This window comes from Vanessa tameamea, chromosome 4 (genome assembly GCF_037043105.1).
Source record: "Vanessa tameamea isolate UH-Manoa-2023 chromosome 4, ilVanTame1 primary haplotype, whole genome shotgun sequence".
NCBI lineage: Eukaryota > Metazoa > Arthropoda > Insecta > Lepidoptera > Nymphalidae > Vanessa > Vanessa tameamea.
This window is the reverse complement of record NC_087312.1, coordinates 6,006,042-6,024,793: the sequence shown is the minus strand read 5'-3', so window position 1 is coordinate 6,024,793 and position 18,752 is coordinate 6,006,042. Positions and strand designations below refer to the sequence as shown.

Sequence of the window (18,752 nt, the reverse complement as noted above, 5' to 3'; positions counted from 1 at the left end):
GAACGCATGAAGAAAAGTTACTGGTTTTCAAAAATGAAACGGTTTACGAAAAAGTATGTCAGTGCATGTATAGATTGTGCCTATGCTAAGAAGGCTGCCAATGGGCGAGAGGGTTTGTTACACCCCATAGAAAAAGTTGCGATTCCATTTCACACGTTGCACGTCGACCACCTTGGACCCTTTGTGAAATCGAAAAGGGGCTTTACACATACGCTAAATGTCGTGGACTCCTTCACTAAGTTCTTGTTTATCAAGCCTGTACGGAGTACTAGTACTGCAAATGTTATAAAAGCGTTGCAAGACATTTTCGACATATTTCGAGCACCTGATAGATTGATTAGCGATCGAGGTACTTGCTTCACTGCTCATGCATTTCGAAGGTTCTGTCTTGAGCGAGGCATAAAACACGTGTTGAACGCAGTGGCAAGTCCTAGGGCCAACGGTCAAGTAGAGCGCTACAACAGGACCATACTTGACTGTTTGACTGCCCAAAATTTACGCGACAATGAGAAGGATTGGGACAGTAAAATTGGTAAAATTCAATGGGGCTTGAACAACACCATACAAAAAACTACAGGAAAGACACCAGCTGAAATCATGTTCGGTACGGCAATGTATAGTGAAGTCAAGCCAGCCTTAAACGCCGTCGTGAATGATACTCGCGATACCACTAACTTATCTGATCTCCGCAATGAGGTCAAGGAAAAGATCGATGAAGCCCAAGCTATGCAAAAGGAGCAGTATGATCGGAATAGGCATGCTGCTCGTACATATAGCAAGGGTGATCTAGTTAAAATAACAAAGGTTGCGTTTCAAGGTAAAGGTCAAAGCACAAAGCTAATGCCTTCTTACGAGGGACCTTTTAGGGTCATTAAGGTTATAGGGAACGATCGTTACAGGGTTGCTCCAATCGCGGGTTTTGTGGGTATGAAAGGAAAACGCAAGACCACGGTTGCCGCCGACAGAATGAAACCATGGATTCATGTAGCTTCGTTAAGTTTAGATGAAACAGAAAACGAACAAAGCGATACTGAATCAATTGAATAATTATGCTCTCATGTCTTCAAGTTCCTTCCGGCCAGTTTCAAACTACCCAGAGCATAAATACAATTTTAGTTTAATGTATGTACGTTGTGCATTAAATGAAATGTTATGCGAGGATGTTGTTTTGTGTTGTTTCAGGTCGAGCGCGAGCTACAGACACATTCGCGCCTGGCCTGATGCCGCACAAAACAATCGCAAGAATTTATATTTGGAAATTAGATAGCACGCTATTGTGATTTAGACCTGTCTAACTGTTGTCTAAATACATATTCATGAATTTGAGATAAATTGTGTAAATATTACTTCGAGTTTTGCTAAATAATTTATTTTATATATAGTGATTACAAAAAACCGTTCAGATTTTAAGATGATTTTACGATTATAAAGTTAGTTATAAATGGTTACAAGGTTTCAAGGATTGTTATAAGTGGTTACTAGGATAGTTATAAGTGGTTATAAGGTTACAAGGATAGTTATAAGGTTACAAGGTTACAAGGATAGTTATAAGTAGTTATAAGGTTACAAGGTTACAAGGATAGTTATAAGTGGTTATAAGGTTACAAGGATAGTAAAGTTATAAGTTTCTATTTGGTTACAAAGATGAAAATAAGCTTTTGTTAAATTATATAGCAAAATTATTAGTTCATTTACACGCATTATGTCTCTTGCTAATTTATTGATGATGAATAAATTTGAATTAACGGTTAGCTTATTATTATATATTTGCAAATACAAAAAAAAATACTGTAATTATTATAACGAGTACTATAAAATCGAATACTGTATAGTATATTATTTGAATGCCTCGTTCTGCCAAGTGTAAGGTTTTATATGGTTCCACCTGGTGCATGCATGAGGACATGCATGTAATCAGGATGGTCGAGTGTAAGGTTTATTTTAATAATTGTCCTAAATTTAAAGTAGCTTTACCGGGTGAATGATTTTTTTTATCAACTGGGCACACTGGTGGCCGCTCGGTGGGGCGGGGCATCGAAATAAGATGGCGGTGGGTTACGAAGCGCGGGAAGCGTGATTTTGAAAAAAAGTTACCGAATTGTATTTTGAAGAAATATAGTCCTTGTCAGCTTAATAATTGCGTTTAATTATAAAATATAACCTTCGTCGACACATTCAGTGACATAAAGGGGATTTATTTTTTACAGAAGCAAGAAGCAGCATACGGTGTCATTTGCAACATAATTGAAGCTAAAAAGTCTTCGAAGAACACTATCTTCAATTCTTTACAATACATCTTCACTTCCTTAGTATCTGCAACCAACTTCTTGTCTCCGCGCAGTTCTCGAACGTAATGAATTAATTGAAATATGAACATTGAACGAGGCTTTTTTTTGTGTCTGTTCGATATTTGATGTTGGCCGGGGGGAACATTTTTGAACGAGACTGAAGACTGCAAATTGTATATCACGTGATGAAGAAATATATTGCGTCGATTACATTGAGTAGTTTGAATTAGAATCCTTATCAAATGACTAATGTTGAAGAAAGTATACAATATGTATCTAACTACTCTCATGGGGTAAATCGGATCAATGTCAGCCGAACAACCCAACGTCTGCACATTTTTTTCGAATTGGCTTGTTGTTGCCCCAAAGTCTAAACCTTCGACAAGTTCTACGGGCGAGCGAGGGAATTCAACTCCAACGTTGAGACACGTCGACCTGTATTCGAGCATTCAGTCTTTTAAGTGTATTCTCTAAATGTAGCGGAAATAAATAAACGTTATTTTTTAAGAAAACAAAAAATCATTTAAAAAATGCCATATTAATTCCACCTATGTTTCTGATAACTTAGCTACAGTGTTTATTTTTCAGTAAAATTAATATTTATATTTATAACTGTTGAATTGCTGTAATACTTTTAAAATATGTTTGTCAAACTGTACATTATATAATACTTGTCAAGAGATGTCGAAAGTGGTAGAACTTCAGTATGGATTTGCGACGAAACTATCGGAACTTTGGAAGTTAAATAGTGGATATAAGTTGTGGAATAGCGTGTTAAATAAATAATAAATATAGCAAAGTTATTAAAAAATCGCAGAGTATGTAAATTAAGGATTTCTTTATCTTCATTCCTTCTTCAATTGGAATAGCCGGTATAGTATAATATGTATCATTTATTTTTGTATATTTTATTTATTGGCGACACTGATCACTGATGACAATTGATTTGACAGGTCTCAAGTGATTAGAGCATCGTATTTTTTTTAATACACAAAGACAAAAGAGATTGTATAATAAATACGTATTGATAACGATTTAGGCAAAATGCTGGTAGTTTAGTGATTAGCGTCTGTTTTTGGTTTAAATTCCAATACGAAGTGACAATTTAATCAGTGTTGGTTGACTTTGGGAGCTTACAGCGCATAACAATGTCTGTTAATATTTATTTACCCTGATATAATGTTATTTTTATATTTTCACAAAAAAATATATTTCTTTCAATATCATTCAAAATCTTGATTATGCAACGTTGGTTTTTTTTAGAAGATCGTAAGAAGAAAAAAATTAAATTGATACGAACAATGTCTGAAAAAATCAAGCCTGAAAAGTCTGAAATATTATCTCAAGAATGGACATTTACTGTATCTGTATCCAACATAGGATCTAAGGAGAAGGTGGTTATGGCAGGAAATATTGCTGAACTTGGCGAATGGGATTATAAAAAAGTTGTGCTGCTTAACCATGTCGAAGACACAAATATATGGACTAAAACAATTATAATTCCTAATACTTGTGATGTATTCTATCGCTATGCCATATGTATTATTAATGAAGAAACCAAAGATATAATAGTCCGCCGATGGGAAGCTAACATTCAACCTAGAGTTATCAAAGAAAATATGCTTCATCCAGTTACTGACACCTTTGGTGAATATGGTGGGAAACAAAATATCTGTAGGGGATGGCTGACGTCCCAAAGCTTAGTCCAGTTCAAATTTAATAACAATCCTTTGAAACTAAAAAGTCGTTTTGTTGGTAGACTAATAAATATAAAGGTAACTCCTGTTAAGTTATCATTTGGTGCTGAGCCTCAAATAGAGGATTCATCTCTTAGTACAGATACAGCAGATGTAGAAATTCCTGTAGGTGTATTTGTTGAAATAGCAACCCTTGATAATGACCCGACTATTTGTAATCTTCAGCCTCAAGAACAATTTGGTCGAGAATATAAGCCAAATGATATCATGATAGTCAATGTCTTAGCACCTAACCCTAAAAGTCTTGCTTACCTCATAGATTTCTATTCCTATAGCACTCGTGCTTCTGTTGAAGAACCTCCATGTCATATAGGGTATACATATGTTTTACCTAACATGTTCAAGCCTTCAGAAGGCTCAATGGAGTTACCAGTTACCTGTAATGTTAAGCATCGACCCCTTGGTACAATACAGTTTGAATATCTGATTGTATCTCCTATGGAGGATAGCCTCTGTAATATGGAAACAACTTATGCAAAGCACTGGGATCCATCTTGGACTGGTCTAGAAGTTGGCCACAGGGGATTAGGTGCAAGTTTTAAAACAAAAGAGTAAGTAAATCAATATATATTAAATATTCTTAAAATTTATGAATTAACCTTTTTTTTTAACTAGAAATTACAATAAGTACAAGGTAATCTTTCTTGTTTATTTTGTTTTTCTAACAAATTCGTATACTTATTGAATACAAAATAATATTTTGCCAATATGACTTATAATAGACACTAAATAGACACAGCTATCAATTATAATAAGCTTTATGTTTGTAGAGTGTTCAAATAATTTTATTCTATATAAATTGTAATCCTTATTGTAACAAACAACTGCAAAGTCTATCATAAGTCTGAAGGAAATGGGCTAAATTATGATAATTGTTCTATAATGTTCCACAGCCTCAATTTCCTGCGCTCCTTTAATCAAATTATAATACTTTGCAACAAAGCCTAATGCGAGAGATATTCAAGATCTTTGAAAGATCAGGTTCATGAAAAAAGTTAGATATTACTTACGACAGGTGGAAAAATTACTTGACTTGTTTCAAGATTATAGTAGTTCCATTATAATAATAAATGAAACTCACAGATTAATTTATCAAATGTACCAAATGTAAATATGGGTTGCGCAGTAATGGTTAAAATAATCTCTTGTTTGCTGGTAGGGCCTACTTGTTTTGTTCTCCAAAATGTTTAAATATTTCAGGGGAAATGCAATTCGTGAAAACACAATAGCTTCCCTTAAAAAGGCAGCTGCCAGCGGGGCAGACATGCTGGAATTTGATGTGCAACTCAGTAAAGACATGATACCAGTAATTTATCATGATTTTCATGTGTGTATTTCAATGAAAAGAAAAAAAGAAGTTGACTTCACAGAAATGCTAGAATTGCCAGTCAAAGACTTGACCTTGGAGCATCTACAGAAACTTAAGGTATCGCGACAAAACTATTCCTCAAGTCTACATTTTTCATTGAATCAGCATAAAGTTTCTTCATCAATAATACAAATGCTTGTAACCAAGGTCTTTTCTTTTTTTTTTTTAACATATCAGTCATATTATAATATAAATTCCACTAAGTTAATATGATTTTTTTTTTATTGTAAGTAATCTATGTAAGCTTCACTAGTTATACTTAAACAACAGGAATAATTATATCTTTGAATCTTTAAAAATGATTCAAACATGTTATTATCTACATGTTTATTCTTGAAATCCATAAATTATTTTGTATTTGTTTGTCAATAAATTAAATATTATTTAATTTAATTATTTCATAGTTTAGTTACAATATTTTTTTGTTGAGGCACTTTAAGTTGAATATATTTTAATAATATGTTACCCTTAATTTTTTAGTTTTACATTTAAATGTACTTTACGAATCACAGGCCATATCCTCCGTATATGACAAAGGCCAGGGACCCAATAAGAGTAGCCTAAGTCTAACTGGTGCTGTGTCTTATATTGTTGCAGAATCAATGCTTCCACTTTTCACACTATTGTTCGTTTCCAAACAGTTATTTATACATGTGCCTAAAATTATAATTTGAACTAATAGTGAAACTGCGTGTCTTTTATTAGAACTATTTATTTTTCTAACGTAACAAGATCATAATGTGGCATAATAAAAAATATAAGGCTATATACACATTCAGTACAAGTAAAACGTTCATATCCTTAACCGCCTTTTTATCTTTCTAGGTGTACCATTTAGTTGAAGGTCGTAACCATGAAACATTGTTTTTTGACGACGACTTAGAGGAACATCAACCTTTTCCAACACTTGAAGATGCACTCAAGAAACTAGATGAACATGTTGGTTTCAATATTGAACTTAAATGGACTATGGAGTTGAGTGATGGCACCTTTGAACTAAATAATCCTTTTGACATGAATACATACGTTGATAAGGTATTCATTAACCTTTAATACCATACTGAGGCATTGCATTATTTTTCTCTAATGTTTTTTTATTTCATGTTAGTATATTTTTCTTAACAGGTTCTAGAAGTCGTTTTGAAACATGCTGGTGAGCGTCGCATTGTTCTTTCCTGTTTCAACCCCGATATATGCACTATGGTTCGTAACAAACAAAACAAGTATCCTGTCATGTTTTTAACCGTGGTATGTGTGTTATATTAATAACGGTGACTATAGTTTTTATTTCTTTCTGAAATATAGTTATTATAAATAATTGATACTTTTTCAGGGAGTTTCTGAAAAGTATCAACCATACCGTGATCCGAGATGCTTGACAATACCAGCGGCTGTCCAAAACGCTATTAGTTCGGATATTTTGGGCATTGTTGTCCACACCGAGGACTTACTCCGAGATCCTACCCAGGTACACCTAAGTTATTTCTAACTTTATCTGTTTTAGTTTGTTTTAATTATTGCGAGTAATTATTGTAAGTGCCGATTAGTTCTTATCAATTTAGTTCTATATTCGTTTTGAAAAGTTCGCTGTATATGTGTATTTTTGTATACAAATGTCGTTATAGCAAATTACTGAGTGTACCGGTATCAATTTAAAATTAAAACATTACACCACTCTAGACTAATTTATTACAACAAACATTGAACTGGTAAAGGTGTCACTAATTTGTTACTAATAGTGCGATAATTATATTACGTCATGAAGGTAAGGAATATATTATATAATAAAATTGATTACATTAATTTGTAAAACTCAACAGGAAACCACAATCATTATCTTTTTAGACGGTAACCTTTTTTATTCGGCATTGAATATTAATTAATTTAATATCATAGTGCTACCTTATGAACTTCTTGAAGTTAGTGAAATGTCGCCTCCAAATCTGCCATTGCTGGTTAAAGCCTCTTCTAAGAAAACTTATGGAGCTTATTCCAACACGCTTATCCGATGTGGGTTAATATACATGTAGTAGATTTTCATTCGACACCAGCAGGTTTCCTCTCGTTTCTCATTAGCCCTAAGTACGAGATACATTTTAAACGCTTGCGTGTGTTTGAATTTCATTATCATCGGTTAAAAGTCACTTTGACTTTCCTAAATAAATATTTATTACAATGTAATATTAAATCGCTTTTAAAGACTATTGATATTGCGACGAATATGGGCGTAAGGGGTAAATTAACTCATTAATTGAAGAGGAACGTAGCATAAATACTTTTGTATTGTTTGATTTTTTTTTAATAAATAAATGATAAATATTATACAACCTACATGCAAAAATTCTTGTCAGATTTTTGCATTATTAAAGGGTTCCGATAATAAAGTGACCTACGAAACTTGTAAACATGTAATATTTTTTATCGAAGTTAATAAAAATAAAATATATTTCAGTTATCTCATATTATGGTTTATGATATCGCAATTCGCAATGAATAGGATAAAGATAATATAAACAGTGTTTATAGTAGCGGCACGCTATGATGGCCGTTTTGACGTTTGCCCGCTCATGAAGTTTCGTATTTAATAAATAATTACATCAAAGGAGCAAATTGTTGTTCTTTATTGTCAATAGTGACGTGCAGTTAGTCATAAAATTTATCGAATGTGATTTCTAAACTACAAATATTAGGGTACCGCGAAGATAACTTTTTTTTTTTTTTTTTAGCGTAAACGTGTACGTCACACTCTCACACTCGACCTCGTAGTCGGTGTTATATTTGTGTTGACAGTAAATATTTTATCTATTTTATAAATTATTTATTTTATTTTATTTTATTTATATATGTTTATTGTAGAAAATGATAATAGAAATAATATTAGTATTCAGAACAGGCAACAGAACGTACCTACATCATTACATGGGAAAGACGAAAGAGGATTTCCGGTCGTTAGAGTAACCTATTTCTTGTATGTAATGTGTTTATAAAGTTATTCATTATATACGTAAAGGCTATACTATACGTAAAGGCTATCATATATTCTCATCAATATTATTGACACGATAACAAACATTCAAGAGAAAAATTAGGCATGTGTTCGATATATCGAAACGAATCTAAAATCGGATGTCGTCGGAATATCCGTTGTAACCGATTTGATGTTGATGGGTAACCGTTATCACCGCATCTAAAAAACTACGAATATCGTTCTGATACGTCAAAGCATCCAAAGTACGATAACATTAAACTAATGAAATATTCGCCCTATCTTTCTTTAACTTTACGGTAACCCATATGTGAGAAAGAGAAGAAGAGAATGTTAAACCGAGTTCGATATCACATTCGTTTTATCTCGTTCCCACAAACTGTACAATGTAAAGTTAAACAAAGACAGGATAATTAAAGGATGTCAACACCGATATTGAATCCAAATATCCGTTACACAACCGATATCACAAAAATCGGATGTCGCCCATGCCTAAGAAAAATACGTGCCAACCATGACCATTCGACCATTATAAGCAATATTGAAAATTTAAGAAACACAATATAAGAATTTCCATGTTTCGAACATTTGTTATTTTTGTATTGTTATATATTGAATATTGTTATAGTTTTTTTTTATAATTATCAATATTTAGTTCTTAGTCTTGTTTAGATACTCTTTACACTATATACTGATTATTACTACAGAGTCCAATATACCTATAGACAATTTTTCTACTTTTTACTAATATATTATACTCTTAATATAAAAGCTCCCTAATAGCTACCAAATACAAAATCAGCTTACGAGGCAACAACAAACGACTTTTTTTTATGGCATTGGTTGGCGGACGAGCATATGGGCCATCTGATGGTAAGTGGTCACCACCTCCCATAGACAATGGTGCTGTAAGAAATATTAACAATTCCTTACATCACCTTTGCGCCACCAACCTTAGGAACTAAGATGTTATGTCCCTTGTGCCTGTGATTACACTGGCTCACTCACCCTTTTAACCAGAACGCAACAATACAGAGTACTGTTATTTGGCGGTAGAATACCTGATGTGTGGGTGATACCTACCCAGACGGGCTTGCACAAAGCCCTACCACCAAGTAAAACTGAAGCTACATTTGACTTACAGCAACTTCACATAATTATTTTTTTTATTGCAGGTGAAACTAGCAACAGACGTCGGCTTGGTCATATTTTGCTGGGGAGATGACAATAATGATAAGAATACTATAAAAAAGCTCAAGGAGATGGGCTTGCATGCCGTAATATATGACAAGCTCGACAAGTATACAACTAAAGAAGTCAAGGTAATTTTGTATTTATTTTAATATATCAAAAAATACATAATTAGTTGTAGAATTTAGCTCTGTTTTATCATTTTGCTTCACAATAGCGTTTTGTTTTATTTTTGGCTATATTATTTATATAGTATTTCGATGAGAATCGAACATTTAGCCACGCATGTCGCACATATCACAAACGAGACGTGCAGTAATAAGCAGTACAAGGTCACGCACATGACACCTCGATGCCTCGACACAATCGTATCTCTGCCTACTGAACGCGTGCCGCGTCCGCACAGGAGAGCATATTCCTGGTGGAGGCGCGCGAGTCGCAGCGGGAGCTCATCGGGCTGGCGGCGCTGGAGGCGTCCCCGCGCAGTGACAGCTCGGCGTCGGCGTCGGCGGCGAGCGCGGGCGACTCGGGCGCGCGCCGCTTCCTCGACCTGTCGCAGCGCCGCGAGCTGGCGGCGCGCTCCACCGTCACCTCGCTCGAGTCGCTCGCCTCCTCTATCGACATACGAGACGACCCAGTCGACAAAAACCTGAAACGCAACCGCGAGCTCATCAGGAGTATCGATAAGGAGTCCCAGGTTAAGGAGCAGCGGAACTCGTTTAGAGGTCTCTTCGCGACTTGCGATGTCGATAAATCCAAAAGTTCCCCGAAAAAATCGCGGAAGGACGAGTAGATACGAGTGTACAAATTTATTTCCATGTAGACACTAGATGATTTGCACAATGCATTATTTATTAATTTCCCTAGCGAGGCTTGCCACATTATCACATTTTCTACGCCATTCACTATATTTTATTATTTTTGTAACTACAAAAAACAATTTTTTAAGTGTATGTACGTAGGTAAATTTTGAAGTATTAAATCAATCAATGTATTATACATATTGTATTTTTGTATAAATAAATAATTGGTATGAGGTATGAGTATTTTTCTGGTAAAAATAAAAAATCATAGCATTATTTCAATCACATTGGTATATTATAATGGTCTACGGCAACACACGAGTGCCCTACCAGTTATATTCTCTCTTAACGAATGTTATATATTTTTTTTAATTCATAACAACAGCCTATTTTTTTTAATTCATAATTTTGTATAACCAGATTAGTCGAATTTATTAGGTATTAAATAATTTTAGTTATTTACTATTTCATGTATTATATAAAAATTGGAGTATCTTAAGTTTATGCGCATAGAACATTCATTTTACATCTTATTAGAACAAAATATAGTTTTTTATTAAAAAAACTAAACATAATTGTTTTGTAATATTTTAGTCTGTGATACAATAAAAGATAAATTAATGTTATATAAATCGTATATTTTTTACATGTGTATTATAGAACATATACAACTATAAATAAATATTTGATCACTTTAACTATATTTTTTTATTTTGACTGAACATGTCTGTGCTAAAGGATATAGCTGTTCCAACTGTAGCAGAGTAAAGGTACTTGTTATATTTAAACATTTTGATTTCTTTCTTTCTTACACAATACCGTATACCAAACGATAATGTATGCATAACTATTAAAATCTTCATAATTGGGTTTTGGGAACTGTAAATGTTTATTATTATTATTATTAAGGAGATAGCATGCTCAACAATTTTGCTTTATTTTATTTTTCTACATATAGATTTTTCATTAAAAAGTAAACAGCCTGTAAATGTTTCACGACTGGGCTTAGATCACCTCATGCTCCTCCTTGGTAGGTGGTGTCTTCACGTTTGCTTTAACTGCTAATGAATAATAAACACACATTAAAAACATGAAAATGAGTGGTGCTTGTCTGGGTGTGAACCAGTAAACTTCGATTAGATTTTACCTTTTCTAGTCACTGCGACATGTCTCTGTTCTTTTAAACATATCAAATTGGCAAAAACAATAAGGATTTGAAAATATTTATGTTTATAATACTTTTTGATTTTTTTCAGGATATCCGAAACAGCATTGAAGCTATATTACATCCTTTGTAATATAAACATGATGTATTGTATCCAGGTCGTACAGATATTTTTTAACAAAAATTTTGGGTTGCAATTTTTTTGCAAAATAAGCCTCGCTGATAGACGTTATGACTTGCAATAAATTGTTAGATTAAAGAGCTCCTTTAATAGTTCTCTTGAATTAGTACATTACATTTTATTAAAACAAGTTGAGTAGATTTCATATATTTATTAAATAACAAAAATGTGTACAAAGAATATATTATTAATGACTAAATATTATATGCATAAATAAATTTTGTAAAGGACGGAATGTTATATTTAATCACAACAACTAGCTACCTTTTATAAAATTACTTGAATTTTTAAAACCTGCTATACACATATTTTAGATCACAATTTCGATTCCATTGCAATAAGTATAACATAAAAAAATAAGTTAATAAAAATGTGATACATCCCTAAAATGATTGTGCGCAAAATTATTACTACTTATTTCTTTCAAATATCAACAGATGTTAAACAATATTGAGCTTTGGCTTAAAATTTAAATCCCTACCTATTTTCAAATTCCAACCCTATCTATAAATTTATGTTTAATTAAACAGAATTACATAATAGTAAATAATAAGAATGTAATGATAACATAAAATTTAAATAAATATATCTGAATTTAAATAATTACCTGTATGTGTATATACAGTTTTTGTGCTCAAGACGACTAGTTTGATTTTAATTACTTAGTTTATTATTATTTGTCTCTTTTAGGTACTTGTAAGAAAAACCAAGAGCAATAATAATTTTAGGTACAATGACTACACATTGCACAGAATATATAATATAGGATGACAATCGGCTTTACTTTTAACTATATATATATCATGTTAAAATTACAAAATATATGAAGTAGAGATTATACAATAATATTATTAATTAGTATGTTGTTTTATTTTTGTACCCATTACTTTGGATTTTATGTTTCAGGGCTTATTGTGAATATGGTACCGATAAATCCACATGATATGTGAAATAACAATTTCTTTTTTATAATTAAATATAAAATCCACAATAATGAAATCACTCTAAACATACAAAGTGGATTTCCACAGCAGACTTTGTTTCCATTTAATACTTGTTATGTATATAATACCATAAGTATAATATAGTTTATAATGAAATATTTACAAAAAAAAAGTAATTTTGATATTAAATGAACATTTCATTGATAACAGTTATACATGTGCTCTAACAATATTATAATGTGCATTATCATCAAGTAAATAAAAATAATTTAACTATATTAAAAAAATAGAGTAGGAAAAAGAAAACAAGATTAATCATGCTTCTTTATCAATGATAAGAATTTGGCACACAATGAACTTTAGTGATTTGAGCAGACCAATTTCTATATTACATGATATTAAATTTTTGAGCTATTATGCTGATTGCTTGTAACAATTAATATTTGGCTTATTTCTTTTGAAGTCGAACTAAAGTATTCAGCAATTTTCTGAAGAATAAGTGTGTCTGTTGCCAGAATGATTATAACTTTATAGGTAGAAACGATGTTAATTTTATGAAAATTCCATAAATTCCTTTATTTGATTTACTTTTTTCATAGCTCAAATTCCTTTCACTTAAAATTAAATGTATGATAGTAAGTAGGCTTTGGATGAAATAATTACCTACTAATTTATATTATAGTAAATAAAAGCCAAGCAATTTTTGAAACAATCACCTGCCTTGTGTTTCAATATATATCTAACATGGTACATAGTTTCAATATATTTTTCCTTAAAAAAAACAACGGTAAAATGCCCTACTTTTTCTGTATAGTTTTAAGCGAATATATAAACATGTGAGCCTTATATATCCATTAAGTACAGTAACATCACTTTTAGTCTTAATATAAAATTTTTAGTCAACTTAAAATACAAGTAATATGTATAATATAGTAAGTAATAAAAAGTACATAATAACATTTTAAGTTAGACTAAAATATTTTTATGAGTTAGTACACAATTACAGTTTTTGTTTTATGACTTTGTTTACAAAAAATCTACCAATTACATTATGTAGTCTTGCTATTTTGATATGTATTATTTTATGAATTGGTTAATTTATAAATAAAATTATTCTAACTTTTACAAACAAAGATATGTGGAGTTCTGAATGTTTGTAAATTAAATGATCCCATATTACGGTTAAATATCATCTTCTAAACAAAACTGTTAAATCTTAGTTAAGTAACTGCATTAGGTAAATATATTTATAAATAAAATGTATACCTATGTAATAAAGAATAATATGGACAATAATGTTACATAAATGTATAAGTACATTTAAACATTACTAAAAACTGTTAAAAATAATTTAAATATCTAGTTAATTAAATATTATACAATTTTTATTATACAATTTTTATTATACTACTATAAATTCAAAATGGACGGACATATTACTATTTTTATAATGTTGTTCAGTATAACTGAATACTTTGAGTAGGTAAAGTGAAAAACTTAGCTAATCCTCCAGGTGGCTTCGTTTTTAAGTGTTCTTCTATGAACTGACAAGGGCAGATGAATTTTTCGCCGTGGCGTCCGGGCACAGCACTGCTGAGATTCAATCTGTTTTTAACTGCGTGCGATCCCCAACGACCAGCGTATCGTAAATATAGAAGTGCACCTCTCTCCTACATAGACATTTTTTTATAAATTATAATTTATTTGAGCTTATCTTATTACGATAAATTTAAAAATATTGACTTGCCGAACTTAAGCGGTTTGGTCAATCGAGACCGCGCCGTCTGAGCCAGTTGTTGCACGGTGGACAACAGGCACGATTATCTTTGGGTTCTTTGTTCCGCAATATCTCCTCAATATACTGACAAGGACACAACGCATTAGCCAAGTGTCTTGGCGCAGCGGGATTCCCGCCATCCTCGTCTAGTGTCCAATCGAGTCGTCGTCGTAAGAAATCTTTGCCCCACCGCTGAAGATACCGGAGGAACACTTGCTCTGCCATATCCTGCACATTTATATGCCTTGCTTACCCATTACGTACACCAAACACCACTACTATTATATACCAAACATTAATAAATAATATTAGATTAAATTATTGAGTATGATTTATTATGAAATAAGTGCTATACCTTGTTCAAGTTAGCTTAATCTTTTTGACAGACGGGCTAGTGATGGAAAGAGAAAATATAACATATATAACAGTCGATGGAAAGATGGAATGCGTAGTTCAAATTAGAATTCAATTTTTTTTTTACCTTATTTTTCTAAAAAGAGATACCAGCTAAAGAGACTCCAATCACACGAGCCAAAGAGACCCAACCAAAAGGACCCCCGTTCGTAACAATAACTTAACAATGATCTTTAATAATGATTTTTTGTAATCGATATTTGTAACAGTTACTGCCTGTTGTTCGTGTCCCTAACGTCCGACCGATGTAACATTGTACAAGCGTCTATTATTTAAAAGTCTTACAATTTTCGGATAACGCTTGAATCTTTAGGGACTTTTGTATTATATGATTTTTTTAAAATATTTCAAAATCATTAAATTAAGAAAATATATGTTCATCATTGCAAAGTTATGTCGATCAGAAAAATTTACATCTGTAAAAAGTATCAAGCTAAGTTGTACAGGATATAAATAAAATAATAATAATAATAACCTTGTTAGATTAGTTTATGGTATTTTGAACATAATTATTATAGTTTTACTTTGGGAATAATTGTTGGAATTTCCTTTTCATTATAATAAGCTTATGTATATTTAAATAATAAATGGGGCTTAAGGAGATAGAATCATATGTAACTTTATTATACATGTTGTATGCATTAACAATTGTGCCCTTGTTTATTTACTTTAATATATACTATAATTTATTTGACTCTTATTAATAATAACCAAATGCAGATTATAAAATTTTTATTATACATATATTGAATTATGAAGTTATTGTTACTACTTAATAAATATGGCAGAAAACTCCAATAATAATCCAACCAATCCCATAAGCTTAATCTGCAGTAGAGAATATTTTAGTACTATAGATAAAATAAAAAATTAAAACTAAGACATGTTACTAGTTTTTTAAAAAAAAACTTCCAATTTTTTAATGAGTAAAATGAAATAGTGCAGAACATAATCAATAAAAAAATTACTTGACCTTAATAAAGTAAAATAAGTCGAAGCATTATTAAATATGAAGCAGTTAATATTTAAAGCAAATTATTATATGGTTAAAAAAATATTAGTATTTTTAATTATACAATACATAAAATATATGATTTTCAAATATATATGTAAGTAAATGCAATTAAAAAGCGTGAGCACTGTAATGTTAGGGATATGGCATGTAAACAAAGTGATAAAGCAGAAACAATACTTTAAATTAAAAATGCACAAGTTTTAATAATGAAAATAAATGTTAAATATTGTATTTTTAGATTAATATTTATAATATTGCCTGTGAACACTGTGCCACAACTGGTTTTTGGTTTAAGGGCGTTTTTTTGGTTTTAGATTTAAATGACTTCTATCAATGAACAATTCAGAAAATAGTGATGTCTTTTTACATCTGTTAAACTTGATACATGGTCAAGTTATTTCAAAACTACTATTAAATACAATAATTCATTTTTAAAATTCTTTTAAAAACACATTAAAATTTCAACAAAATTAGCATGGATATTATTATGAGAATATTTTTAAACTACAAGTAAAATAAAAGAATGTTTGTAAAGTTAAAATCATAAGTTACCTGTTTCCGAGATAATCTTGTTGACTGACTGCCTTGTATGACAATATCATTAGTTGACACATCTAATCTTCGTTCCCAACCTTGCATTATAGTTTTGCCTTCTTCGCTATCAATAAATTGTTGTAAATGTGCTATGCACGGCCCCGAATCAAAATACATGTAGCATAAGTTTACTTTATGACATGATATTTTTCCTCTGTCATCTAATGCTAGCAAAAGTTTGTGCTTATTCAACAATTTATTAACACTTGCTAAACATTGCTCCAATCCTTTTGAGAGTTTTAACTTTATCCACATGCAAAGGAAAATGGCCATTGCATTTAGAACAAGCCACATGACTCCGAGTGAGAATAATGTCAGACCAGTCAAGCCCGAAAATAGCAAAGTTAGGAGCACGAGAAATGCAATCGTAACCCAACAAATTAGAACTCTCTTATAGCAAATATTATACATTGTAAAACGAGCATCATTCACAAGCAGTTCCATCGCATGAACATATTCCTCAACAGTCAACTGTAAAAAGATAATAAGCTATTTTGTGATTGGATGGTACATTGTGCATAATAACTATGTTATTATAAATTTTAGGAGCAAATCGTACAAAATTAAATTGTTGCACCAATAATGGTAAACATGAAACTGGAATAATTCATAATATGCTGTAATATTTATGTACAACATTTTACTTTTTACAAAGATTAAAATGTAAGTAGGTAAATATAAAATAAATTAATTTTGAAGTTATCAGATATTTCTATAATATCAATAATTCATAACATACTTCAATGTTTTGGGTAAAACAGATAATAAATTTAATTGAAATATAAGTACAATATTTAATATCGTAGATATTTAATTTTGTGTAATATTCATTCAATAATTCAAATTCTATTAGCAGGAAAAATAAAGGAAGGTTTAAACTAATATTTATATTTGATTCCATATAAATTAATCAGCAAAGAAATATTTATATTTACAGTTAAACCCTGAGCCATCAGCTCCTCAGGGACAAGTTCTGGACGAAATCTTGCTGTGGTAATCCAGGGCCATTTCGTATTAGTAGGCAACAAGGTCACTATAACGTCGCCATTAGCTGCACATACAAGACACTTATATAGTACATGGTAAAATATACAATATTTGATTACTATAATATATAGTTTGATATGACTTACAAAAACCATGGCGGGCATTGATATATTCAACATTTTTCATCACAGCACTTTGCGACAGAGGTTCGATATTATTTTCGCTGCGATCTAAGTTCACATGTACTGTTTCAGTTTTAAGTACAGCAGGTATAGCAGGATTCGAAGCCGTTGTTTGTCTTATAGTACTAACGGCTGATTCATCCGACACCTTTGATTTTAATTTTAAATCACTTTGTTGTGGAGATTCATCATCAAACTTAACCCAATTTTTTCGATCTTCATCTTTGTTTAAATTACCATTTGTTTCAATAGCTTCAAGTGACTTTTCTTCCGCATTACTCATTATAACTAAATTTTGTTAAAAAATATGTGAATAAAAATAAGCACAACAAAATAGGTAAGAAAACGTAGTATCAATTATCAGATTGTGTACTTTTTAGTTATTATCACGTCATGTCACAGATGTCAGTCACGAGTCTGCCATTCGGTTAAATTCATTAGACACTAATGAAGTAATGGCTACCTGCTGGCTGCTAAAATAATGACTGAATATATTTGCATTTATCATTCTATTAAAAATGTGTCTCAAAAAATGGTTTTATTAGGTATATCAATGAAAAATGTACTGTTTAATATACTAAACGCTGAGTGCATAGTCATAATTATAACGATCTTATTAAATATTAAATCTCCTTTTAATTAAAAACAATAAAACAAACACGGTCTTGCCATGTAATTACATGGCAAGACCGTGTTCAATTTTGACAGTTACATTCTAACTTCTAAGTTCTAAGGGTAATCCTAGGCCTTGGCGTTGGAAATTGCGTAAAAGTCATGCTTTTTAAAAATAGTTACATTCTATGGCACTTGACTTGTGTCTTAGTGATGCTAATAAATCGAGAATAGCCGTATTATATAATATTTTACATCCACTGAAATATTAATAAATTATATAAGTTTAATAATTCTAAATACTTGAAAAGGAATTAATGTTTTATTTCGCACATAGATAATTCAATAATCAAATAAATATTCACGGAATTTATTACAATAAATATTTATTGAAGTAAAAAAAGCTTCATTTATTATTCTTACGCTTCCGATATCGAACTTTATGTGACACGGATTTAAAACAAAAAAGAAGTTGTTAATTTTATTT

At 31.2% G+C, this 18,752-nt stretch overlaps 2 protein-coding genes across 8 annotated transcripts; one reads left to right on the top strand and one right to left on the bottom strand.

Annotated features, from left to right (window-relative positions):
- Positions 1 to 3,238: 3,238 nt before the first annotated feature.
- On the top strand, positions 3,239 to 11,975 carry LOC113394322 (glycerophosphocholine phosphodiesterase GPCPD1). Of its 3 annotated transcripts, none has more exons than XM_026631586.2 (8): positions 3,239 to 3,438; positions 3,552 to 4,596; positions 5,246 to 5,471; positions 6,240 to 6,449; positions 6,540 to 6,662; positions 6,748 to 6,882; positions 9,576 to 9,722; positions 9,998 to 10,590. In XM_026631586.2, exons 2-8 carry the CDS (start codon positions 3,590 to 3,592, stop codon positions 10,382 to 10,384), a joined length of 2,235 nt encoding a protein of 744 aa, XP_026487371.2. In that variant the 5' UTR covers positions 3,239 to 3,438; positions 3,552 to 3,589; the 3' UTR covers positions 10,385 to 10,590. The 3 variants fall into 3 exon arrangements, with proteins under 3 accessions (XP_026487371.2, XP_064076806.1, XP_026487370.2); XM_064220736.1 differs by lacking the exons at positions 3,239 to 3,438; positions 9,998 to 10,590 and adding exons at positions 11,133 to 11,164; positions 11,651 to 11,975 and having other exon boundaries at positions 3,515 to 4,596; XM_026631585.2 differs by lacking the exon at positions 3,239 to 3,438 and having other exon boundaries at positions 3,515 to 4,596.
- LOC113394324 (uncharacterized) lies at positions 7,728 to 18,083 on the bottom strand. 5 transcript variants are annotated; one of them, XR_010309980.1, is made up of 5 exons: positions 17,618 to 18,083; positions 17,420 to 17,535; positions 16,443 to 16,955; positions 14,079 to 14,354; positions 7,728 to 7,742 (listed from the first exon to the last, which is right to left on the bottom strand). XR_010309980.1 is itself a non-coding variant. In XM_026631590.2 (5 exons), exons 1-4 carry the CDS (start codon positions 17,934 to 17,936, stop codon positions 14,450 to 14,452), a joined length of 1,188 nt encoding a protein of 395 aa, XP_026487375.1. In that variant the 5' UTR covers positions 17,937 to 18,080; the 3' UTR covers positions 14,224 to 14,354; positions 14,428 to 14,449. The 5 variants fall into 5 exon arrangements, 4 of the variants coding, with proteins under 4 accessions (XP_026487376.1, XP_026487375.1, XP_026487374.1 ...); XM_026631590.2 differs by lacking the exon at positions 7,728 to 7,742 and adding an exon at positions 14,428 to 14,689 and having other exon boundaries at positions 14,224 to 14,354; positions 17,618 to 18,080; XM_026631589.2 differs by lacking the exon at positions 7,728 to 7,742 and adding an exon at positions 14,432 to 14,689 and having other exon boundaries at positions 14,343 to 14,354; positions 17,618 to 18,080.
- Between the last annotated feature and the right edge of the window lie 669 nt (positions 18,084 to 18,752).